This window comes from Heteronotia binoei, chromosome 18, assembly GCF_032191835.1.
Source record: "Heteronotia binoei isolate CCM8104 ecotype False Entrance Well chromosome 18, APGP_CSIRO_Hbin_v1, whole genome shotgun sequence".
In the NCBI taxonomy this organism is placed as follows: Eukaryota; Metazoa; Chordata; class Lepidosauria; order Squamata; family Gekkonidae; genus Heteronotia; species Heteronotia binoei.
This window is the reverse complement of record NC_083240.1, coordinates 16,842,198-16,868,516: the sequence shown is the minus strand read 5'-3', so window position 1 is coordinate 16,868,516 and position 26,319 is coordinate 16,842,198. Positions and strand designations below refer to the sequence as shown.

The window sequence follows — 26,319 nt, the reverse complement described above, 5'->3', positions numbered from 1 at the left end:
TTGGAAGGAGGAAAGCTGTGGTGTAATCATTCCGCTCAGAAAATGACTTTTATTAACTTTTATGAGAGATGTCTTTCCCATGCATATACATCCAGGTGGGCAGCCATGTTGGTCTAAACTCTGAAGCGCCAGAACCAAGTTTGAGTCCAATGACACCTTTAAGTCCAAGAAAGTTTAATTCGCTGTGTCAGCTTTTGTGTGCATGCGCACTTCTTCAGATCCATGCCAAGGGGTGCGCGTGGGTGTTTAGTGCCAGTGATTATTTCTCTGCCCGGCCCTTGCTTTTCGCCTCTGGACTCGGGATCAAAAAGCCCGCTGTTATCAGCAGCCTGTATTTATGTAGGGGGAGGGGGAGACCTTGGGCGGCCGAGTCTCAGTTTCAAAGAGCTTGGAATTAACAGCGACGAGGCCCGACGTGGCAGGCAGCAAGCCTCGGCTTGCAAGAGGCATGCCTCCCCGGGAGCCAGTGCGAGGTGTGTGTGTGCTTGCCTGTTTGTGTTTTGCAGCCGCCACGGCCGAGAGGCAGCACTGGGGTGAGGGGGGGAGGGGGGAGCCAGCCCAACCAGCCACTCAGAGACACAGTCGGGAGTTCTCCCCCCTGAACCCTTTGGCTGTCAATCAAGCTTAATAGGGTATAAAACCTCGCGGCGAGCCGCGAAAGGCGAGCAGAGGGTAAAGTGGCACAACAGGGTCAGCCCGAAGTGGCCCCAGGGCGCACACGCAGGGAAGGCGGAGGGGGGTCGTCTCTGCCTCCTCGGCCAAGCGGGAGCAGAGCTCTTGCAGCCGGGAGCCAGGGGAGGTTGCAAGAAGGGAGCCCGGCGCTTTGCTGCGTGCTTCTCTGCGCTCGTGGTTGAAACGCATGCACCAAAGTCTCTCTCTCTCTCTGCGAGCCAAGCAATTTCCTGAGTCCCAGAATAGCCCCGGCTCGTCTGCAAAAAGCACTACCGGCTCCCAGGCCAGGCGCCGCCGCTCGAATGACTCGCCTCGCAGTCGGCGAAGGCGCAGGAGGAGAAAAAGCAGAAGCGAAAAGCCAGCGAGAGGCAGAGAGCGCTGGCCTTGGGGGAAGTGGCGGCGCGGCGCGCGTCTCTGGAAACTTGGCGCTTTTGATTTCCGACCTTCCCTCCCCCATATAAAAGCGCGTTTTCTTTTCTTTTGATTTTTTTTTTTGCGGGACGCAATTGCTCTGGAGGGTCCAAAGGAAAACCAGAGCTCACCTTGACTGTTACCTGCAGGTGACTTCTTTTTGGCAAGAAGGAGACCCCAGCGGTGCGCTTTTGGCTCCGGGCAGGCTTTTACGCACCCTTTCTGGGTGGGCAGAAAGGATTGGCCATCCTCCCCCCCCCCCCATTTTAAAGGCGCCCCCTCATTTGGGGAGGGGGGGTTGTTTGTGGAGGGGGGGTCGGAGGAGGAGAAGACGGCGTTTGCAGGGAGGCGGGGCTGACGGCGGGACGGAGCTCTCGCTCCCCTTTTCGCCTTGGAGAAGGATGGTTTGGAAATGGCTGGCCGCTTGGCTCCTGCTCCCCGTCCAGTTGCTCGGCCTGGTGGCGAAGGCGCTCGTGGGCACGCTGCTGCCCTCCAAGCTGCGGGACTTGTCCGGGGACAGCGTGCTGATCACCGGCGGAGGCCGAGGCATCGGGCGTCACCTGGCCCGGGAGTTTGCTAAGCGCGGGGCCCGCAAGGTGAGCGCTTCGGAGAGAGAAAGAGCCGGTCGCCCCCGCCTTTTCTTTCCCTCCCTCTGCACAAACTTTTCGCTTTTCTGCTCCGGTCGGGGGAAAGTGAGGCTTTTGTTTTCTGGTGGGTTTCGCAAGAGGGGTGGGTGGGGGAGATTCGCGGTCTGGAGGAAGACGGTGGGGTGGGGTAGCTGAAGCCAACTCTGCTTTGCAAAGGGAAGTTTCGCGCACAGTCAGGAGTGTTTGGATATTTGGTCGGGCTCCCGGAGAACCATACCAAGTGGGCCATGGGCGTGCGTTAAGGCGAGAGGCATTGGTTCACGATTGCATGGGAAGGGGGTTCGATCCTGCCGACTCTTATCTGTGCGGACTCTTATCTGGGAGAACCGGGTTTGATTCCCCACTCCTCCACTTGCAGCTGCTGGAATGGCCTAGGGTCAGCCTTACCTATCGCAGGAGTTGTCCTTGAAAGGGCAGCTGCTGTGAGAGCCCTCTCAGCCCCACCCATCTCACAGGGTGTCTGTTGTGGGGGGAGAAGATATAGGAGATTGCAAGCCAGTCTGAGTCTCTGATTCAGAGAGAAGGGTGGGGTATAAATCTGCAGTCTTCTTCTTGAAATTGAGGTATGTGTCAAGCTGCAACTGACCCCAGGAAGGCAAGAGAGAAGCAGAGGGAGCTTGCCCTCGCCTTCCTCTGCAGACGGGTCTTTGGGGATCCCCCATCCAAGTCCTGACATTGCTTAACTTCCATGGTCGGGCTCTACCATGCCACCTTCAGGGCCAGCCCTAGACTGTCTGACACCCCCAGGCAAGGCTAACTTCTGGCACACACACACACCCCTGCACTGATAACATCACTAAGTCACATGAGGGGCACCCAATTTGGCGCCCCCAGAAGGCTGGCGCCCTAGGCAATTGCCTAGTTCGCCTAGTGGCAGAGCCAGTCCTGCCTCCCAGCTGGAGCCTGGAATCTGCCCCTCCCCTTTGTGCTCTGGCTAACCAGAGGCAAAAGGCATGCACTTTCTGTATGCCCAGAGCTACTCTGCTAGGGGGTTGTGGCTTCCGGGAGTGGTGGCGTTCCCCAAAGAGCCTGCCAGAAGGGGCAGCAGAGAAAAATGACAGGGTGCAAAATGGCTTCTCAATATCTCCATGTTGAGAAGCAGTGTACCCAAGTGCTAGTAGCTAAGAAGAAGGCATGGGGGGGGGGGGGCAGGGATGTGGTCTTGTCTGAAGTGCCGTAGGAGATGGGATTTTGCCCTAGGTGGCTCTTTGGTCGAATCTCACAGGGAAATCCTGCTGTTCCTAGATGCCTCTTCTAGGCTGCTTCACATTTTTATTCCAGGAGGCGGATGTCCTGTCAAAAGCCGAGTTGAGACAGCGTCCCAAAGGGCCAGCCGTGTTTCTCCGAGCTCGGTCCTTTGGGACTGAACCTCTCCAAATGCAGACTGCGAACCTGGGATCCCCTGTGAGCCTAAAGTGCACACCTCCCACCCACCAGGGCCGCCTCGAGCAGCAACGGTTTTGAAAAAACTGAATGGGAGGCCCTGCAAACAGAAATGGGCATTTTGGTTGGGTCACACACTGAGCCAGGGAAACATGACCCTCGGCTTCTGATTGGCGGGGAAGATTCCAAAGGGGTGGAGTCGCTGTCTGGGTGGGCGTGTCACGGCAGAGCCATGGGGAAATCTCACCCTGCCTTCAGACAGCAGCCAGATGCCGGATCGGGCTTCATGCGCTGCAAACAGCACATCTTGTGTGAACTTGCCCAAGCAGTGTGTGTTGGGTGGGGGGAGGTGTCAGCTGCAATTTGCATGCAGCTAGCTGAGAGGGCAGCTTTTGCGACTTACCTGCCAGGAATGAGGAGCATTACCTGGCAGTGGGTGGGGGATTCGATTTCCACTGTGCCTTGCAGCAATATATGTTCTTCTGAGAGGCTGGGCTAGGTGCTGAGCCAGGAAACTTTGCATCCAGCCCAGTGAGCTGTTCAGCGAGCTGAACAGATGGATCCACACCCACACACACCCTGCCCCCCTGGTTTAAAATACCTTTATATTCTTGGAGGAGCAGGAGTTTGAACCTGCGTCTCCCGGGTTCTTTTCTTTATCCTTTCCTGATTGCAGTTTTCTTATTGCTGTTCAGCCAGAGGAAACCTAGATGCAATATAAAAAGGCAGAGATGGATTAACAATTAGGCCAAGTAGGCACTGGCCTATGGGCCCCCATGCCTTTAGGGGCCCTGGGATGGCTCATCTGGGAGAACCGGGTTTGATTCCCCACTCTTCCACTTGCAGCTGCTGGAATGGCCTTGGGTCAGCCATTGTTCTCACAGAGCTGACCTTGAAAGGGCAGCTTTTGGGAGAGCTCTCTCAGCCGCACCCACCTCACAGGGTGTCTGTTGTGGGGGGAGAAGATAAAGGAGATTGTAAGCCACTCTGAGTCTGATTCAGAGAGATGGGCAGGGTATAAATCTGCAGTCTTCTTCCTTGGAGGTGTCCTGCCACTGACTCCATCCCCTGCTGATAGCCATCGACAGGCTGTTCTTTCCTCAGGCTCCTCTTCCTTGCCTGCTCACTGTTATCCAGCTAGGCCTGGTGCCTGTGCAACATCTGCCTTCCTCTTTCTAGCTGGTCTTCAGTTCCTTCTTCTTTGCATGATCTCTGTGCTTCTATTTTTTCCCCCCTTAGTGTAGTGGGTTTAATCTGGCACTGTAGGCAGGACTGCAAAATTCAGGAGCAAACGAAATTCTGGAGGAGCCAAATACAAACCCCACCCTTCCTGAACTCTGCAGCAATTCAGATCCCCGTCAGGCTGAAAGTTTTAGGTGGCCAGTGGCTCCCGGGTGCTGGACATTTTGCACTTTGGAGGAAGCCCAGGGCTTTTTTTGTAGCAGGAACTCCTTTGCATATTAGGCCACACACCCCTGACATAGCCAGTCCTTCAAGAGCTTACAGTAGGCCCTGCAAGAAGAGCCCTGTCAACTCCTGGAGGATTGGCTACATCTGGGGTGCATGGCCTAATATGCAAAGGAGTTCCTGCTACAAAAAAAGCCCTGGGAGGAGCCAAATACACAACTACCCTTCCTGACTTTTCAGGTCCCCGTCCGGCTGAAAGTTTTAGGTGCAGTGGCTCCCGGCCCTGGACATTTTGCACTTTGCTTGTTATGTATAGCTAGCTGCTTATCTGTATTGATTAATGCAGCCTGGGAATGGGAGGAGACGCAGCTTTGCAAAGGATCGGTCTGGCACAAAACGGCGGACGTGCCGCTCGGCTGAGGCCAGCAGAAGGCTGCCTTATCTCTTCCCAGGTTGAGAAGCTCTCCTAGCAATAAAACAGTCGTTACTCGGAGGAGGAGAAGGAAGGGAGGTTTGTGAGATAGCCTTGATGGAAAGCCAAGCGGAAAGAACGCAATAGCTGCCTGGCAGGAAGGGGGGTGGGGTGGGGTGGGGAGGTAGATGGTGATAGAGAGCAGCTTCAGAGAGAAAGGGTAACCTTCAACCACAGTTTCTGGAGATGTTTCCTTAGAAAAGATAGCTCCAAGATCAAACAAAAAAAAATAGCTCGGGATTATAGACCAGGGGTGACCAAACCTGCTTAATGTAAGAGCCACAGAATAAATGTCAGATGTTGGAGAGCCGCAAGACAAGGCAGGCAGGCAGGCAAATAGATGGGGAGGAAGAGGTAGAAAGAAAGCAACTTCCCACAGGATTTTTTTCTGGTGGAAAACACCCTTTAAGGACGTTGCCCTGAAGTCACACGATGAAACCATTGGCTGAAGTCAGGCTGCTTTGAGTCTAGTGTAGGGACGGCCAAACTTGCTTAATGTGAGAGCCATGCAGAATAAACATCAGATGTTTGAGAGCTGCAAGACATGAATATCAGATGTGGGAGGGAGGGAGGAAGTAAAATAGATGGGGGAGGGAAGTGGAAAGAAAGCAACTTTAAATGAATCCTCCAAGCCACCAGCTGGCTAGGCTAAGTGATTTAAAGAGAAAAGTGCCTTTTCCAATTTGGCCAAGAGGGTGGTGCGGGCTTTGAGAGCCACATAATATGTATGAAACAGCCGCACGTGGCTCTCAAGTTGCAGTTTAGCCACCCCTGACATAGACACTCTTCTGTTTGCTGCAGAGCTAACCTAATAGCAACATGTGGCATTTGTTGTACCTTCAGATTGCTTGGGGTGGGGCCGTGACTCAGTGCTAGACCACCTGCTTGGCATGAAGAAGGTCCCAGATTGAATCCCCAGCATCTCTGGTTAAAAGGATCAGGTAGAGAAGATTGCAACCACAGACCCTGGAGAGCGGCTGCTGGTCAGAGTGGACAATCCTGAATAAACCAAGGGTCTGGACCAGTGTTCCCTCTAAGCTGAGTTAGCATGAGCTAGCTCATAGATTTTTAGCCTCCAGCTCGCACATTTTTGTCTTACCTCAGGAAGGATGACCCCAGAGAACACTAATTTATGCAGGAGCTCACAACTTTACTGCCGGTAGCTCACAAAGTAGAATTTTTGCTCACAAGACTCTGCAGCGTAGAGGGAATATTGGTCTGAACTTTGTAAAAGGCGACTTTAAGCCCTGGCTTGTCTGCAAGAGCTGCTGCCAATTAGAGCAGGCGATGCTGACTTTGGTAGACCCTTGGCCTGACTCAGCATAAGGCAGCTATACAAATTCTTCGCCCGATGTTACATCCATTGAAGTGATCCTTTAGTTCCAGTGTATTGGGCAGGAGAGGAAAATATGGGCCCAGAAAAACTTCGGCTGCAAGGCTGGTGTGGGTGTGGGTGTGTTAGATGTGCCATCATGTTACTTCTGGCTTAGGGTGACCTTTGGCATTAATGACTTCCAGAACATCCTATTACGGACAGCCTCACAAACCGAAGGCCCTGGCATCCTTTACTGAGTCCATCCATCCCACTTTCTGTGTTGTATAGTAAAGGCAGTCCCCTGGGCAAGCGCCAGGTTGTTAGCAACCCATGGGGTGACGTCCCATCACGGCGTTTTCAGAGTGAGGATTCTGAGGCGGGTCTCCTAGAACTGCATTCAGCACTCTGACCCGCCACTCATTATGGAATGAAGTATATAAAGGGGGAGGCTTGTGTCATCTTCAGGACTAACCGGTGGACTGAAGCTTCAGGGGGCTACCGATTTGGGAAGCTGGGCTGCAGCGTGTGCAAGCATATGCTTTTATGATGGCATCAGTTTTGAAAGTGTCACAAGACTTCCGGGTGGGATGGGGAGCATTGGCTGTGATAGACTTACGGGTCTCCCTTGTTGGAATTCAGGGTCAGAGAAGGGAGGAGGATTTCAGGAAGAGGGCAAAGGGGAGAAGATAAGATGGCCTTTAAGTTGGTGGTTCTGAGTTGCCCTCCGGTCTTGTCTCTGCAAAGGCGCTCCTGCCTGCAGTCGGAATCGCCGAGCTTCGGAGATAGGCGGCGATCTATAACCACGGATCTGTGATTAAAAGCTTGCCTCTGATGAGGCGGCCGATAAAAAGCGAGACGTGCCAGCCTGCTTTTTAAGTTTAGATCCTTTCCCTTCTCGTAACCCGTTCCGCTATGGAAGGGCCTTCTGGTGAAGGGTGTTGCAGTTTGATAGGACGCTTTGTAAGTTTTAAAACATACACCCCTGGGCGGAAACGGGCCAGCTTCTAAACAGCTTGGGACTTGAACCCCTTAACAACTCACCCAAATGCATAAAGTTGCTTTCTACTGAGATAGGACTTTGGTTCTACCAGGGCTTTTTTTTTTTTTTTGTAGCAGGAACTCTTTTGCATGTTAGGCCACACACACCCTGATGTAGCCAATCCTCCTGGAGCTTACAGTAGGCCCTCTACTACATCAGGGGTGTGTGGCCTAATATGCAAAGGAGTTCCTGCTCCAAAAAAAGGTCTTGCCTGCCCCCAACCATTTCTTGGCAGGGCCAATCAGGCATCTCGAGTTCCAGGCATGGAGCGGGTGAAGTCAAGTGTCATCAAGTTGCAGCCAATTTAAGGTGATCCTGTAGCGTTTTCCAAGGTAAGAGATGAGCAGAGGTGTTTTGCCGTTGCTTGTCTCTGCAGAGCAACCTAGGGCTTTCTCGGTGGTCTCCCATCCAAGTACTAACCAGGACTGACCCTGCTTAGCTTCCGAGAGCCGATAAGATCAAGCTAGCCTGGACCGTATAGGTCACGGCATCATGGAGCTACTGTGCCCCAAGTCCGTTCGGCTTTTGAATGTACCAGATGTATTTGCCTGGCAGTCGACACTTGATTGTATCTGAATCGCTGACTCCCCTGACCTAATGGCTCTCTGAGCGACCTCTTCCTTGGCAAACACCTTCCATTTCAACCTTGTAATAAACAGATAGCCTTATAAATAAACACACACTCATGCATAGTCATTGTTCCCGCATGCTTGTTTGGCTGCACAGCCAGGCTAGCCTCCAAAGGCCCTCTAGTCAGAGTTTTCTGAGACTTTCTGTGCTCGCTCTTGAGAGCACTGAGCATTTTGGAAGTCAGCACCCAGCAGACTCTGGCCAAGCCTTAGAGTAGCCAACTCTGGCTTGCGAAATTCCTGGAGATTCAGGAGCAGTGCCTAGGGTAGGAAGGAAATGTTCCTTCTGTAGGAAAAACAGGAGTATTATAGCATCCACTCTCTGTTCAGGACTTCTAGAGCCAGTTTGGTGTAGTGGTAAAAGTGTGTGGACTCTTATCTGGGAGAACCCGGGTGTGATTTCCCACTCTTCCACTTATAGCTGCTGGAATGGCCTTGGGCCAGCCATAGCTCTGGCAGACGTTGTCCTTGAAAGGTCAGCTTCTGGGAGAGCTCTCTCAGCCCCACTCACCTCACAGGGTGTCTGTTGTGGGGGAGGAAGATAAAGGAGATTGTGAGCGGCTCTGAGACTCTTCAGAGTGGAGGGTGGGATATAAATCCATCACCACCATTTCATCCTCCTCCTCTATGCCACACCATAGAATCCCTCCTCTGAAGCTTCTGTTTTCTCCTGGGCGATGTGATCTCAGCATTCTGGAGATCAGCTGTGGTTCCAGGAGGCTGCCGATGAGACTGACAGCCCTGTTCATCTGCTGGCTAGTGGCAAACGTTTGAGCGATTCTCTTATCAATATTTATCATTGTCTGTCTAAACTCTGTCTTGTTCTTGCAACAGAGGACGGTGCCGAGCCTGTGCTGCAGCTGCTGGCTGATAAAGCTGACGCCGGGCAGGGAAGGGTCAGACTCTTGAGGTTTGACCTTCGGAACTAAATGGATTCTAATTAATAGACTTGACAATAAGGTAGCTACCTTGGAGGAGCTGAAATGGTTTCCCTCTTGGTTGGGCTATAAATCGTGCCTCGTTAAGGAGGAGTCTTTCCCCTTGCCTGGGCCACCTTCTGACTTTTGAAATGGGACTAATTATATGGCACTAGTTCAGGGGTAGCCAAATTGTGCCTTGGGAGCCACATGTGGCTCTTTCACACATATTGCGTGGCTCTCGACGCTCCCCCACCCACCCCATCAGCCAGCTTGGAGAAGGCATTTGTCTCTTTAAATCACTTCTCCAAGTCAGCTAGCAGCTTGGAGAAAGCATTTAAAGTTAAAATTGCTTTATTTCTACCTCTCCCTTCCTCCTCTTTCCCCCATCTATTTGCCTGCCTGCCTTCCTGATCTCAAACATTTGATGCTCATGTCTTGCGGCTCTCAAACATCTGACATTTATTCTCTGTGGCTTTTACATTAAGCAAGTTTGGCCACCCTTGCGCTAGTCAGTCAGTCTGTCTGTCTGTCTATGGCACGAGTTACTTATGCAGTGAGATCATCAGGATACAAAGCCATTCTCAAACGTTACCATGCTGTCCTCCTTGTGATGTCCTTGTGGGTAGGCTGGTACAAAACTAGCACAGCTACAAGGTTTTATTTTTTTTCTTGCTGCTGAAATTAGATTAGATATTTGGTTTATACCCAGCCCTTCACTCTGAATTTCAGAGCCTCAGAGCCGCTTACAATCTCATTTACCTTCTCCCCCCACAACAGACACCCTGTGAGGTGGGTGGGGCTGAGAGAACTCTCCTAAAAGCTGCCCTTTCAAGGACAGCTCTGCGAGAACTCTGGGTGTCCCAAGGCAATTCCAGCGGATGATTGTGGAGGAGTGGGGAATCAAAGCTGGTTCTCCCATATAACAGGCCGCATACTTAACCACCGCACCAAACTGGCACCAAAGGAGATACAATCCCCTTAATGTAGGAAGTCCATTAAAAACATGGCCGCAGACGATGGCATGCGGCAACAAAGAGTGAGGTCACGCTCATCAGGCCACCGTAAGTGGCCAGCAGAGTTGGCCAAAAAGCATTCTCAGTGCTGCTTCCTCCCTCTCCCAGATCCTTGACTTTATGTCAACCCGCTCAAGACTTCAGTTGCTTCTCATAGGTTGCAAGCCATACAACAACGCTGTAGGGTAGGCCAGGATTATTCCCATATGGCAGTTGTAATCCTTACCAACAGCCCTGTAAGGGTAGGACACTCCTGAGATTCAGAGTACAGGGTGGGATATAAATCCAATATCATCATCTTCCCATATTGTAGATGGGGAGTTGGAAAAAGACTAATCCATAACCACTGGCTGAGTATGCAGCAGCGGCCAGTTTGTTCTCTTCCCCTTCCCCTTGTGTACCTATGCATATATCTTGATGTTAACATATAAATTAATAGATTACTGCGTGGTGCAGCAAAGGGATGTGTAGCATTTAGTTTAGGATTTTGCAAAAGGAGAAAGAGGGTAAGAACCCCTGCCCCTACACACACACACACACACCTGTAATAAGTGATAGTTTGCACTGCTGGAACTTTTTTTTTTGCTGTCTTCTGATTGTGTAGCAGTGGGCACCGGGGGTGGGGAGGAGGTATTTGTGAATGTCTTGCATTGTGCAGGGAGTTGGACTAGATTACTTCCAACTCTGTGATTCCCTGATTCTCCCTGGAAGGAAAAAAGGAAAAAGCATGTAGCTCATAAGAACATAAGAGAAGCCATGTTGGATCAGGCCAATGGCCCATCCAGTCCAACACTCTGTGTCACACAGTGGCCCAAAAAATAAATAAATATATACACACACACACTGTGGCTAATACCCACTGATGGACCTCTGTTCCATATTTTTATCTAACCCCCTCTTGAAGCTGTCTATGCTTGAAGCCGCCGCCACCTCCTGTGGTAGTGAATTCCACATGTTAATCACCCTTTGGGTGAAGAAGTACTTCCTTTTATCCATTTTAACCTGACTGCTTAGCAATTTCATCGAATGCCCACGAGTTCTTGCATTGTGAGAAAGGGAGAAAAGGACTCCTTTCTCTACTTTCTCCATCCCATGCATAATCTTGTAAACCTCTATCATGTCACCCTGCAGTCGACGTTTCTCTAAGCTCACAAGGGAGCCTGGCCCTTATTAGGCTAGTAGTTTCTGCAAGCAAAGATCTTTTCACACCCACTTCCCCTTGCAGTCAGAATGGGCACAAGACATTCCATCAGCTCCCCCACCTTACTGTCCTGCATGGCTCAGTCCACCCTATTTTATTGCAAGGTGGGCAAACTGAGTCCTTCTCAGCAGGGGTGGAATTCTAGCAGGAGCTCCTTTGCGTATTGGGCTACACGCCCCTGATGTAGCCAATCCTCCAAGAGCTTTCAAAAAAGAGCCTTGTAAGCTCTTGGAGGATTGGCTACATCAGGGGTGTGTGGCCTAATATGCAAAGGAGCTCCTGCTAGAATTCCACCCCTGCTTCTCAGCTGTTTGTCCCCATCACCGCTACAGATTTCTCCTTCTCTTATCAGCACCCTGTGCATTTGACAGCAAAACATTTTGGAGAGCAGAGAAAGTCTGCATTCCTAGAAGGAACCTGGGCCAGGAGGCTTATTGGCTGGCTCCTCCTGTGCGTGTATCTATAAACAAGTGTGTGTGTGTGTGTGTGTGTGTGCACGCACGGTGCGTCTGTCAGTGTACACACATGGAAAGAGCATTGGCACCTCTCGCCTCCTTTTTCAGCTCAGGGTTCATCAGCCGGTCAGCCAGTTCCCTCCCCCCCCCCCATGACATCATGACAATTGTTTACCCTTTACACGGAGGAAAGACTGAAGAAGGCATTTGGACTCCCATCGGCAATGGTGTCTCTCCTCCCCCCCTTCTTTTTCCTCTTGTTAACCCCCCCCCCCCCCCCAGTTCTGCAGGGCTTGTTCAGAAGTCTGCATCAAAGCAAAGGGCTCTGTCCCCAGCAGCCTTCCCTCTAAGATGAGTTAGTGTGAGCTTGCTCACAGTTTTTTAGCCTCCGACTCACACGTTTTTGTCTTAGCTCAGGAAGAATGGCCCCAGAGCCAAACTAATTGATGCAACAGTTCACAACCTTAATGCCAATAGCCAGGGGTTCTTTTGAGCAGGAATGCACAGGAACGCAGTTTCGGCTGGCTCGGCATCGGAGTGTGCAGTCTGATATGCAAATGAGTTCCTGCTGGGCTTTTTTTACAAAAAACTCCTGTGTGGAACAATGGTGACGTCAGGGGTGTGGCCTAATATGCAAATGAGTTCTTGCTGGGCCTTTGCTACAAAAAGCCCTGCGTGGAACAATGGTGACATCAGCGGTGTGGCCTAGTATGCAAATGAGTTCCTGCTGGGCCTTTGCTACAAAAAGCCCCGCGTGGAACAATGGTGACATCAGGGGTGTGGCCTAGTATGCAAATGAGTTCCTGCTGGGCCTTTGCTACAAAAAGCCCCGCGTGGAACAATGGTGACATCAGCGGTGTGGCCTAGTATGCAAATGAGTTCCTGCTGGGCCTTTGCTACAAAAAGCCCCGCGTGGAACAATGGTGACATCAGGGGTGTGGCCTAGTATGCAAATGAGTTCCTGCTGGGCCTTTTCTGCCAAAAAAAGCCCTACCAGTAGCTCACAAAGTAGATTTTTTTTGCTTACAAAGCTCTACAGCTTAGAGGGAACATTGGCCCCCAGCCTTTCCCAGGGTGTCCTACTTAAACCCTTAAGGCTCGCATTAACAGGGTAACCACCAGTGCTGCATGACTTTGGTGGTTGGTGATGTACTTCTCCACTTGCCATCAATCTGCAAGCTCGTAACAGTTGGGTCAGGAGAACAGCTGGACTTCAGCTGCCCTCCCCCTGGGACAAATAAACATCCAACTTTTTTTGCAGATGAAAACAGAAACAATTGCATATTTCTCATATCTGATCTCCTGAGCCAAAGATCCTCTATCAGTGGAATGTTTCCCTTCCCTGCATGCACACTTCAAAAAAGATAAATAAATTCTGCATATCTCCATGTATTTATTTAATCTTTGCCCAGCAGTCACATGGAAAGAGTCTTGTTTATTTTATTGATTTCTGCAGTATGTTTTTAATCTGCTAGTCCTCCAGGGAGATTAAGGCAGGGGGCGTCGTTCATTCGTCTTCCGTTTTATGCTCACAACAGCCCTATGAGGTAGATTAGGCTGACAGAGGGTGACTGGCGCAAAGTCAACCAGTGAGCTTCTCTGGCAGCGTGGGGGTTTGAACCCAGGTCTCCCAGATCTTAGTCCGACCCTCTAACCACTGCACCACCCCAAAATGGTACCAGATGTCAATCATCTTCAGATGTTCATTCTCACAGAGGATCAAGGGTCAGCCATCGATTCTGCAGTCATGGCACTAAATAGCAAAAAACTGCTAGGGAATACCATGTTCTTATCTTCTACCAGTGTGGCATACTATTGTGGTCAGTGTTGGATTAGGATCTGGGAGAGCCGGATTCGAATCCCCCACTCTGTCATGGAACCTTTCTGGATGCCTTTGGGCCAGTCACATACTCCTACCTCACAGGGTTGTTGTGAGAATAAAAAAGGGAGCAAAATTCCAACAAGAGGGGGAACTCTGTAAGCCCCCTTTGTGTCCTCATTGTGGGAAAAGGTGAAATAAAAATGAAAAAAGTAAAATGTGTGGCTTTGCTGTAGAGACTAGTTTCTATAGCATCCTGGTCAGATGGATGGATGGATAGATAGGTAGGCAGGCAGGTAGGTAGATAAGGAAGGTAGGTACATAGGTAGATGGAGATTGAGATAGATGGAGATATAGATATAGATTTTTTTTAAAGGTAAAGGTAGTCCCCGGTGCAAGCAGCAGTCGTTTCCGACTCTGGGGTGAAGTCACATCATGACGTTTCCACGGCAGATTTTTTACAGGGTGGTTTGCCATTGCCTCCCCCAGTCACCTACACTCCCCCCCCCCACCCCTGCAAGCTAGGTACTCATTTTACCTACCTCAGCAGGATGGAAGGCTGAGTCAACCTTGAGCTGGCTACCTGAACCCAGCTTCTGCCGGGATCGAACTCAGGTCATGAGCAGAGAACTCAGACTGCAGCTTTACCACTCTGCGCCACACGGCTGCAGATGGATGGATGGATGGATGGATAGATAGATAGATAGATAGATAGATAGATAGATAGATAGATAGATAGATAGATGGATGGATGGATGGATGCCCCACAATTCTGTTTCCAAGGTCAGATCTTATATACAAACGAGAGCAACGGAAAGAAAAGCGGCAGCCACTAGGGAGGGCAGACCCAGGACCAAAACTCCTTCTAAGCTGTGGAGTCTTGTCAGCAAAAATTCTATTTCATGAGCTACTGGCATTAACGTTGTGTGCTCCTGATTAGATTAGTTTATTCTGGGGTTATCTTTCCTGAGCCAAGACAAAAATGTGTGAGCCGTAGGCTAAAAAACTGAGCTAGCTCACACTAACTCAGCACAGAGAGAACACTGCCTGTGACCCACTTTCAGAGGCTTCGCAGCCCATTTCTAGGTCTTGGGAATCACCCATCTAGTCTTGCTATGCAGTGAGCCCTTTGGAAGAGTTCTGGAAACTAAAAGCATGCAGAGCTGGAGGGAAAAAACCTTAATCTATGTCTAGGACCAGAGTTTTTGGATAAGATAGCTTCCCACCCTGGAAGTCAGCCAGCCAGCCTCCTTCTTTTCCTCTTCCCCATCAGCCCTTCACTGCCTGCCCGCCCTCCCTCGCTCCCTCCCACACTAGACACACTCTCCTTTTCAAAAAGTTACTGACCAGAAAATTGTCGAGGGCAGCAGACCAGCGAGGCGGTTAATCCCGCTGTGGAACGCTGGCGTGCGGAGGCTTCTGCCCTGTGGTTACCTCTGGGTGACCCCAGTGGTTGGCAGCCAGCAAGGCAGGTGGAATGCTCTTAGGCGGTCCCCGGCGAGAAGGGCAGCCAGCGGCTGCCGACTGCAGCCAAAAGAAGCTTGCTTAGGAAGGGGACGGTGCAAGAAGCGAGCGTCTGCTTCTTAATTAGCTCAAGGTTGCTCGTGGCTGGGGTGGGGGCCTGTGGCTTAGTGGAAGAGCGTTCGCTTTGCGTGCTGAAGGCCCATGGTTCAATCCCCAGTGTCTCCAGTTAAAAAGAATCAGGTAATAAAAGAAGAGCAGGACCTGAATCCGAGACCCGAGAGAGCTGCTGCCAGTCAGAGTAGACAAGATGGATCTTGATAGACCGACTGGTCTGAAAGCTTTGTATGCTTAGGAAGCAGGGCATCAGCTTGGCGTGCAGAAGGTCCCTGGTTCAGGCCCTGAAATCTCCAGCCACAAGGATTGGGAAAGAGGGGATGGGAAGGACTTCTGCTTGAGACCATTGAGAGCTGCTGCCAGTCCAAGTAGGGAATGCCAACTTTGACAAACAAGTGGTCTGATTCAGTAAAAGGCAGCTCAATGGTAGTATCAAGTTTTGGGTTCCTTTTTAGGTCATGGCTTGATGTTAAAAAAAGAAAAAGAAACAGGACCCTGAACGCAGAATGTCTAGAATCCAGGCCCTAAAACCACTCACCTTGAAAATGATCCATGGTGATTTTGTCCATTCTCATCATCAGGTGGTTTCCTATATCTGTAAAAAAAAATGAAGCTAACGGAAATATCTTCCTCTGGGCTTCATTAGAACTTGCAGGATTCCTTCTGAATCCTAGCTGTTGTTGACCACAGTTTGGGAGCCGGTTTGGTGTAGTGGTTAAGTGTGTGGGCTCTTATCTGGGAGAACCAGGTGTGATTCCCCACTCCTCCACTTGGCACCTGCTGGAATGGCCTTGGGTCAGCCATAGCTCCGGCAGAGGTTGTCCTTGAAAGGACAGCTGCTGTGACAGTCCTCTCAGCCCCACTCACCTCACAGGGTGTCTGTTGTGGGGGAGGAAGGGAAAGGAGATTGTGAGCCACTCTGAGACTCTTCGGAGTGGAGGGCGGGATATAAATCCAATATCATCATCGTCATCACAGGGCTTCCCCGAAAGTTGTACATCCACTAATGACCTTTTAAAAGGGGGATAATTGGCAGACCAACACAGTACAGGGAAGATCCGCCACTGGCTGACAACATGGCTGACCATCTTTAAGGTCAGGGAGACAAAAGGGAATCTTTTGATGCCGGACAGGAGATCACGAAGCCACCATTTAAAGGCACCTGGATGAAATGGCAGTCAAGAAAAGGAGGCTGAGAGCAAACCTCAGGGTTCCAGGAGAATGCAGGGCAGACAGCGGAGGTGTCCGCCACTTAAACTCGGAAAGACACAGAGTTGTGTTTCCAGAAGGGGCACATTAGGTTCAACTGCCCAGGGGCTAATGGAGAAGGTGGTCAGAGGCTGGAATGTAGCATCCGTACATCAAAGCTGTGTATGCTGGACTGCTACTTGCTTGGGGTTCATAGGGAGGGGCAGCTGCACCCATCGCGGGATCGATGTTGGTTTCTCAAAACGGAATGCTCAGGGCTTCTTTTTTTAGCAGGAACTCCTTTGCATATTAGGCCATGCCCCACAATGTAGCCAATCCTCCAAGAGCTTCCCGGGCTCTTAGTACAGTTCCTACTGCAAGCTCCAGGAGGATTGGCTACATCAAGGCTAATATGCAAAGGAGTTCCTGCTGCAAAAAAAGCCGTGGGAATGCTGAATTGGAAAATGGAATGCAGAACTAGATGAGTGGTGAGGTCATCGTTTGCCTAGGGTGCCCAAAGAAACCCTTGGTCTAGCCCTGGGTGGGTTACCATACCGGGTAAATTTGGACTTGTGGGTCATCGAACCGAAAAGGCTAGGAATAGCTGCTCAACAGCATAGTGATCCCCTCTTTTTTTTCACTGCTGTCCACAGGCCAGAAGCCCTTGTGGTGAAAATAGGCTCCCCCCCTTCCTGTTATTTATCTGCAATGTTATAGCCCATATTCCTCAGCCAATCTGGCTCCAAAGTTGGCTACGAGTATATATTTTTAAAATATACATATACAAAATACACAACACAAGCATTAAGAGCGGCCAGCAAAGCTCTTTTTAAGACCTCACAGTCCCCAGAGCAGTTTCCCAAGGGCAGCAGAACAAATCAAAATGAATTTCGTAATGTCCAAAAAGCCAAAGAAGTTAGGAAGAGTGCAAGAGTGAATAACAGTTTGGCGTAGAAATAATTACAGGAAATGAAAAGGAAAGGGAAGTGCACATATTTAAGGACTGGTGGTTTCCTCCTTTTAAAATACGTTTGCAACACACATGAAGCTGTCTTGTACTCAAGCAGACCCTGGGTCCATCAAAGTCATGGTGCGTTCACACTGTGCTAAGTGCAGTGTTTCTGTGAAACCCAGTTTTGAATCCCCTCTCTGCCACGGAAGCTCGCTGAGTGACCTTGGGCCAGTCACATGCTCTCAGCCTGATCTACCTTGGAGGGTGGTTGTGAGGATACAATGGAGGAGAGGAGACCGATGTAAGCCACTTTGGGTCTTCACTGGGGGAAAAGGCAGGGTGTAAATGAAGTAAATAAACAAATAACGCTTAACTGCAGAAAAGAACATAAGAGAAGCCGTGTTGGATCAGGCCAATGGCCCATCCAGTCCAACACTCTGTGTCACACAGTGGCCAAAAAACCCAGGTGCAATTAGGAGGTCCATCAGTGGGAGCAAGACACCAAAAGCTCTCACCCTATTGCCCCTCCCAAACACCAGGAATACAGCGCATCACTTGCCCCAGACAGAGAGTTCCAACAATACGCTGTGCCTCATAGCTACTGATGGACCTCTGCTCCATATGTTTATCCAATTCCTTCTTGAAGCTGTCTATGCTTGTAGCCGCCACTTCCTGTGGCAGTGAATTCCATGTGTTAATGTGGAAGTACTTCCTTTTATCCATTCTAACCCAACTGCTCAGATAATCAGAGAAATGACAGACCAGAGCTGGGGAATTCACACATCCCAAGCCCAAGTGAAAAATCAGTTTTATTACAGGTCAAATAAACTCCAATGTAAGCCATGGAAAATAAAAGAGACAATACATGGGGAGTTCATTAAGTATGGTTCAGGCTGCAAATTTTAAAAAAATAAAACTGACCTTTCATTGAGAATTTTGTTGATGAAGAGAACAGCAGCAGAGACATCTGGGAGAAAGCAGAACAACATATAATTTTGTTCATTTCCTCCCAGTTGCTCGTTTCTGTTTGCGTTTCAGTGGAAGCAGGGGGTAAGGATGCCCCCAGCATCTTCTGAGAGAGCATGCACTGCAATTTGCCCAAAATTATAAGGCAAAGGGACTGAAACACCACAGGACAATGGATTGGTTGAGGCTGAGGAATAAGCTGAGAGTGGGATCATAGAAGATTGAAAACCAACTTTTTCCACTACTCTTCTGGGTCAATTTGACCCCACTTTTTGGTTAAAAGCTAGACAGGGATACAGTTGTTTGCACAGTAGGGATTCAGTTGAACTTCCTTGTATTCTCTTGGTCTGTCCACCACCGCAGATGCACCACCAACAACCAAGGCATCCACTTGCTTTATCATGGTCATATCTCGTCTTTCTTTGACCTGAGAGCTCAAGGTGTTTTAAGAGGTCTCTAAAACAGGCACACAGTAGACAAAGGGTGGGCCAATCTGTGCCTTTCACACATACTGTGTGGCTCTCAAAGCCCCCACTGCCCCATTGGCTGGCTTGGAGAAGGCATCTCTCTCTTTAAATCACTTCTCCAAGCCAAGTCAGCTGGCAGCTTGGAGAATGCATTTAAAGTTGCTTTGTTTCCACTTCCCTCCCCCATCTATTTTCCTTCCTTCCTCCCTCCTCCCTCCCACATCTGACCTTCATGTCTTGCAGCTTTCAAACATCTGATGTTTATTCTGCATGGCTCTTACATTAAGCAAGTTTGGCTGTGCCTGCACTAGACTCAAAGCAGCCTGACTTCAGCCAGTGGTTTCATCATGTGACTTCAGGGCAATGTCCTGGGGACATCCTCGAGAAGGGGTGTTTCCCACCAGAAAAAAAGCTGCGGGAAGGGGTGCTTGTACATAGGGCTTTTTAAAAAAACAGCTAAGAAGCTATTGGTCTGGTTAGTACCTGGGAGATGTTCTGGGGCCTCCCTTGGGTACCAAGGAAGATAGACTGCATAAAGAACCCGCCAGCCTCCATAACTATAAAGAATTATCTTGTTGCAGGTTATCCTGTGGGGTCGAACTGAGAAGTGCCTGAAAGAGACTACAGAGGAGATCCGGGCGATGGGCACAGAGTGCCATTACTTCATCTGTGACGTGGGGAATCGGGAGGAAGTCTACCAGCAGGCCAAAGCTGTCCGTGAAAAGGTAGGTGGAGATCCAGGGCCTTTCCTCTTTCGGTACAGGCAACTTAGGAGAGGATCTGCCAGCCCTTTGGTAAGGTTGAGGTTGAATGATAGGGGTGACTGGTTGAACGTTTTTATCATTGGCTGTTGTAGATTTTCCGGGCTGTGTGGCCATGGTCTTGGCATTGTGACACCTAACGTTTCGCCAGCAACTGTGACTGGCATCCTCAGAGGCATAACCCAAAAAACTGAAGTTCTCGCTAGTGGTTAAGTAGAAGATGATACTGGATTTGTACCCCACCCTCCACTCTGAATCTCAGAGTCTCAGAGTGGCTCACAATCTCCTTTACTTTCCTCCCCCACAACAGACATCCTGTGAGGTAGGTGGAGCTAAGAGAACTCTTGATAGAAGTTGCCCTATCAAGGACAGCTCTGTGAGAGCTATGACCTATCTAAAGCCATTCCAGCAGCTGCAAGTCGAGGAGTGAGGAATCAAACTCGGTTCTCCCAGATAAGAGTCCATGCGCTTAACCACTACACCAAACTGGTACAGTCTGCTAGGAATCCAGTGCTATCAGGAATCCTATCCGATCCATCAGGAATCCTGTCCTGCCAGCTTCTTTACCCCAGTTGCCAGAACATGCCAGCTTTTCAAAAACTCAGCAAGGTTCCCCATCCTAGAACTCCACACATGCCTGCACCACTCCAATCATTGCCATGGGAAAAAAGAGCACCGCTGTTTCTTCTGGCTTCACAACCGCCTCTTAAACGGATGAGACACCTTGTGTGACACACTGAAGCAACTGCATCCATAGGAAGATTGTGAGAGTGGGGCAGAACTTGGAGCACGGCTTGGTGAAAGGGGGCAGCGAGGGGGCAACAACATGAGGGGCAGTGTTGTGTAATGGTCAGCATGTTAGGGGAATGCAAGAGCGAACTGCTCTGTTATGGAAGCTGGGTGGATGTCTGTGGGCCAGTCGCACTCTCTCGGCCTAACCTGTTCTGCAGGAAGGTTGTTGCGATGATAAAATGGAGGAAAGGAGAAACATGGATGATTGAGGTTCACCTGGCTGTCTTTCAGGCCTGGGGCCAAAATATTTCTTTTGACCCAACGAGTTTTATCTTTGTGGATGTTTAATAGTTTCCTTTTGATTGGGTTTTTTTTTTAAAGGTTCTCGGCATGTTTTAATGCCTCCAGCTTGTTTTATTGTGGGTTGTTTTATTTTGGACATAGACAATTTAGGATTTTGAAGAATGATTTTTGTGGTGCTTTTATGTGTATGCTGCAGGATTTGGGCACGGGGGGGGGGGGGGAAGCAATGTACAAATTCCCTAAACAGATAAATTTATAGTGAGGTGTTTTTGTTGAGCACCTAAGAGGAAGAGAAAGATAAAACGTATGTATTTATTGATTTAATTTAAACTTCCACTTCCTCTCCCTTGAGAAACCTAATCCGTCGTAAAACATTCTCCTCTATTCTGTCCTCAGGATGGGGAACCTTGCTGAGTTTTTGAAAAGCTGGCATGTTCTGGCAGGATAGGCTGAGACTGTGTGACTGGCCCAAGGTCACCCAGCAAGCTGCCATGGCAGAGCGAGGCTTCAAACCTGGGTTTCCCAGAGTGTAGTCTGACACACTGAACCCTCCACCACATTGGCTAGATTTATAGTTAGACACAACAACAAACAATAGCCATACTCACTGGGTTCTTGTTATTTTTTCCCCAGGTGGGAGATATCACCATCCTAGTAAACAATGCGGCAGTCGTTCACGGCAAGAGCCTGATGGAGAGTGATGATGACGCCCTCCTAAAATCGCAGCACATCAACACACTGGGACAATTTTGGGTATGAAGTGCTTCCCTCTTCTGCCTGCTCAAGCTTGGAAATGCTAGAGATGAGTAACAGACAGCAGTTGTTTATTTTATTTTTATTATTTTATATTTGTATCCCACCCTCCCATAGGTCATCTATCCTATCCTCTGCACAATACGGGAGGTTCACAACTAACCCTCCCCGCCCCCACTCCTATGGTCTATGCCTAGAGGAAGGCAAAATACTTCCAGGATCCCTGGGCCAGACTGGCCTGGAGGAAATTCTTTCCTGACCCCAAAGTGGCAATTGGAACTTCCCTGGGCATGTAAGGAAGGACCACAAGAGCCAAACACTGGCTCGTCCCTTCCCGCCATTCCTCTCATGACAGAAATCCACAGGATCTGCATTGTTCTCAGATGGCCATCTAGCCTCTGATTGTCTGTTGTGAGACTGAGCTACACCGAGGGAAGGTGAACCTGACAGGAAAAAACATGGCGGGAAAACCAAAGCTGGGGCAAAGTGAAGAGGATCTGTCAGTGAGAAAATCTGATTGACAGACTCCCTCCTTCTCAACTGGGGGGGGGGCAGAATCTTTCATTTTATGCATTTAGATACTTGATACCATGGTTTTCTTACATATGGGAGCTCCTGTCCTGAACTCCTTAAGAGAAAGTTAGGATAAAAAAAATGAGAAGTAAATAGTGTCTATGGAGGGGCTAAGAAAGGGGTGGGGGAGCTACTTGTAAGCAGTGGGAACTCCAGTGTCATGATTCATTAATTTCAAGCAGGTCAGGAACACTGAGGTGGAAACCAGATGCATGTTGTTGGAGGCCATTTTGTTTGCCAAAGGTCCCCCCCCCCCCCCCAAAAAAAAACCCACCAAAAACAAAACCCAATACAAGGTATGCCACCTCTTTCTTCTGTGACCATTCTACTGTGTGAAACAGGATACTGGATTAGATGGACCACTGAAGGCCCCTTCCTCATTTTATCAGGCCTGTCTTAAAATGTTTGTTTCCAGCCTGCCTGGAAAATGGTTTCCTGTCTTCGTCCCACAGACCACAAAGGCCTTCCTGCCGCGGATGCTGGAGCTACAGAATGGGCACATTGTGTGTCTGAACTCTGTCCTGGCTTTATCGGCCATTCCGGGGGCCATTGATTATTGCACTTCCAAAGCCTCTTCTTTTGCCTTTATGGAGAGCTTGACCCTGGGGCTGCTGGACTGCCCAGGGGTGAACGCCACCACCGTCTTGCCCTTCCACACGAGCACCGAGATGTTTCAGGGCATGAGAATCAGGTGAGTGTGAAACTGCGGGGTGAGGTTGGTAGATTGTTGAACCAGCTCATTTCTCGAACACGAGGCCCATAAAGAGTCCTGGCTGTTGATGAGATTCTTCAGTAGAGGACCCTTGTTCTTGTTCTGGATGTCATTTTCTGCAGTGAGCTGGGTCTTTTCTGTAGTGGCACCTCATCTGCTTTTTTAAAGTGCCGTCCAGTGTGTGCTTCTTTGATTTATGGAACTATGGGCCTGGATCTTTGTTAGACTTTGCCCTGCTTTTACGTTGCAAATATTATTATTGGATCTGATTGCACTCTGTTATTTTTAAATAGCTGCTGGCCAGCTTGCAATATTATGGAGTAGAGGTAAAATACCTCAGATAAATCAAAAATATCCATCTGACTCTCAGCTTCGTCCTTTGAAGCTGATTCAGGGGCCTGGATTGTTCATGCTTCAGTCTCTCCCTTTTTGTCAGACGAGGAAACTTGGCTCTTTTCCGACTATCTTTGTTCCTCACAACAACCCTGTGGGGTTGAGGTCGGTTAAATAGACTGACTTGACTCAGTCAGCTTCAGAGGCGAGTGAGAATTTGAATCCGGAAGCAAAACCTTGAAACTGAGCCAGTATAAATACAGGCAAAAAAGCCAGTGACGTAAGAAAAGAGAACATTTGTTGGACAACTGTAGGTAAAAGGAGGGAGGGGGAATGTATTCCGGTTCCCAGGTGTTTCTTGGACTTCAAGACTGGATGAGGAAGGTACAAGAAACAATACTCTTATTTGATCCACTGACGGAGCTGATGCAAATTGTGTAGGAAAATAGAAGACAAATCATGTTTGAAGGACGCAGGCCACTGCACGCTCTTGGCTAGGTGGATATGAACCAACTGGGCTGCTGTTGCTTTCAGGTTCCCCAATCTCTTCCCCCCGTTAAAGCCGGAGGTGGTGGCCCGAAGGACAGTAGAAGCTGTTCAGCAGAACCAAGCCTTCCTCCTCCTCCCATGGACAATGCATCTCCTCATCATCTTGAAAAGGTACTGCTTGCTAATTCACACCTGGGACCTAAAACAAGAAGTCAAGTCAGCCTTTATGGCATAAAAAGAACCGTACAGATTAATATAGTATAAAACAGGATAAAAACACAACTTTCATGTACGCTTGTATAAACAGCAATTATTTCTGTGATATCCTTTGGTGCTACTTCAGAGTACAGAAACATGGCTGGCCTCTCAGTAACACTGATAGAAAAATCATTCAAGAGTCTTAAATGTGTCAGAGCAGTCAATCATATTGGCTAAAACAGGGTATAAATGCATATAACGTAGATCCATATACAAGAACAAGAACACGGTTGGATGAGGTTCTTCTCAGGGACCGTCTAGCTCAGCGCCCGTATTTATTTATTTACTTGCAATATTGTCCATTCAGATGTCTCCAGGAAACCCATAAGCAAGGCAGGAAAGCTGCCTCTTTTCCCCTAGCAACCATTGCTCAGAGGTAGACTGCCTCTGAACGTGGAGGTTCCATTTAGCTTTCTTTGTTTAACCAATAACTTGATTTCCTGACTGGAAGGATGGGGGTGGGTGAGACACAGGAAGGTGACTCTTGCACCCATTTATGCATTAAAATCATAAGAACGGAAGAGACACCATGTTGGATCAGGCCAGTGGTCCATCCAGTCCAACGTTCTGTATCACACAGTGGCTAAAACCTAGGTGCAATTAGGAGGTCCACCAGTGGGGCCATCGGGAGGTCCACCAGTGGGGTCAGAACTCCAGAATCCTTCCCCTGTGTTGCCCCACCCAAGCACCAAGAATACAGAGCATGGCTGCCCCAGAGAGAAAGTTCCATCTGTACTGTGACTAATACCCACTTATGGACATTTGCTATGCATGTTTATCCAATCCCTTCTTGAAGCTGTCTAGGCTTGTAGCTGCCACCGCTTCCTGCGGCGGTTAATTCCACATGTTAATTACTCTTTGGGCAAAGAGGTCCTTCCTTTTATCTGTTCTAAGTCTATTGGTCATTAATTTCATTCTGCACTAGAACAGAAATCCTTGTTAGCTGTTAGCACCCATGGCACATCCTTGACAGCCCCTCGGACAGGTTCCCCCTAAGCATGCATCCCTAACGCATCCCTCTTTTGTCCGTCCAACAAGACATGATCGGCATGTTCTGTTTCTTTCCTCCCCTGCAGCCTCCTCCCGCAAGCGGCCCTCGAAGAGATTCACAGGTTCTCCGGGAGCTACACCTGCATGAACACTTTCAAAGGGCGCACATAGAGGCTGCGTCATACTCAGGTGCAAAGCCAGAAGAGGCCGTGACCCGACGTGATTGTCAGCTGACTGTTCTGGGCTGTCTTAACTGTTCTTGTTTGCTTTGGTGGCATCTTCGGCTCTGCAGCAAGATGGACCAGACTCGCAGGGGACATGGAAGTGAACAACTGGGAGGGGGACGTGCGGTCGATTCTTTAGAAACCAGATTGTGTCATTTGTTCATGGGTTTTCCCCACCTTTAAAGGAGTTTCAGGATCTAGCTGAATACCTTCCATGCCGGACACATTCCTCTGCACTTCGCATGAGTTTCAGTGTTGCTCTCGCCCTCTCCGATTCGTAAAGCTGGCCCGATGACTCTTGAAAGCGTCTTCTGCCAGTTGCCGCTGCGTTTGGCGTTCCAAGACAGCCGTTTATTTTGAAAGGGTACGGAACATTCCTCTGTGAGGGACGGCCGCAGGGGCTTTCGGCTAGGCCCACAAGAACAAGACAAACAACTCAAGTGGCTTTTGTCAAAGGGGTTCCTCCGATGGTTTCCTAGAGAAGGGCCGTGTTTTGTGCATGAGGTTTAAAAGGGGGCAAAAGAGAATGTTTTCTCCCTCTCTTGTGACGTAAGGACTAGCAGGTGAAGGGCAGTAGGTCTTGGACAGACAATGAGAAGTCACTCTTCACTCCGTGCAAAGTTAGTTTACGGAGTTCGCTGGTACCAGATCTACAAAGGCCATTCTTAAGCTGTTGAGCTATGGTCCCGTGTGAACAGACACATTGTAGTATGACTGGGAAGAGGCCTTACACGGGGAAAGTTCACATGAGTAAATGGATTAGGAAGAAGATAAATACTCCTCCTTGACAAGGAGTCTGTCTTTCTGCTCCTACCTCATTTTAGCTCTTCTGAGAGAGAGAGAGAGCGCCAAAGGAACCCAGAACAGCCATTAAAGCATATTAAGGATTTGCCAAACTGCTTTAACCGTGTCTGTATGAATGTGGCCCGTGTCCATCCTAAACCATCTCAGAAGACAAAATGGATCAAGGATCTTTGGTGGGTGGAAAAGAACAACAACAAGGAAGGGTCCCAGAAATTGCAGTTAGAGTATCCGGTGTGCATACGCAATGAGCTGTAATTTTACCCTTAGTGATCATCGAGGAGGACCAATTTTGTGGCCAGCAAGAGGGTTCAGCGTCTGGTGTGATCACGGCTGGCACGATGAGGCCAGAGTGTCATCTGCTGTTCTGACCAGTGCAAGGAACAAAGCTACATTCGCAGCCCTGCTTCCTTGTGATGCTGGACATTTGTGTCTGGTCTTAGTTGGGTGCCCACAGAGCCAGGGCAGTTTCACGCAGGAGCCCTGGAGGGTGGTTGTCCCCAGGGCTTTTTTTTGTAGCTGGAACTCCTCTACATATTAGGCCACACACCCCTAATCCTCCAAGAGCTTACAGGGCTCTTTGTACAGGGCCTACTGTAAGCTTCAGGAGGATTGGCTACATCAGGGGTGTGTGGCTTAATATGCAAAGGAGTTCCTGCTACAAAAAAAAGCCCTGATTGTCCCCACTAACCACAGGGGTCAAGCTTTGTTGGACGCTACCTGCAGAACCATGGATAGCTCCAAGGGAGAAGAAGCATTGTTCCAATGGCTCCTAGAGACAGACTGAACTCCTAAAGGACAGAACCAGCTTATCTGAATTCAGCCAGGCCCAGCCCTCCTGAAGCAATGAGTGCTT

At 49.4% G+C, this 26,319-nt stretch overlaps 1 protein-coding gene across 1 annotated transcript; it reads left to right on the top strand.

The window, feature by feature from the left end:
* The first annotated feature begins 1,096 nt into the window (after positions 1-1,096).
* On the top strand, positions 1,097-25,558 carry DHRS3 (dehydrogenase/reductase 3). The gene is made up of 6 exons (XM_060259112.1): positions 1,097-1,679; positions 19,116-19,259; positions 20,964-21,083; positions 22,109-22,347; positions 23,236-23,361; positions 24,525-25,558. The coding sequence occupies exons 1-6, from the start codon at positions 1,485-1,487 to the stop codon at positions 24,607-24,609; spliced, it is 909 nt and encodes a 302-aa protein (XP_060115095.1). The 5' UTR covers positions 1,097-1,484; the 3' UTR covers positions 24,610-25,558.
* The last annotated feature ends 761 nt before the right edge of the window (positions 25,559-26,319 follow it).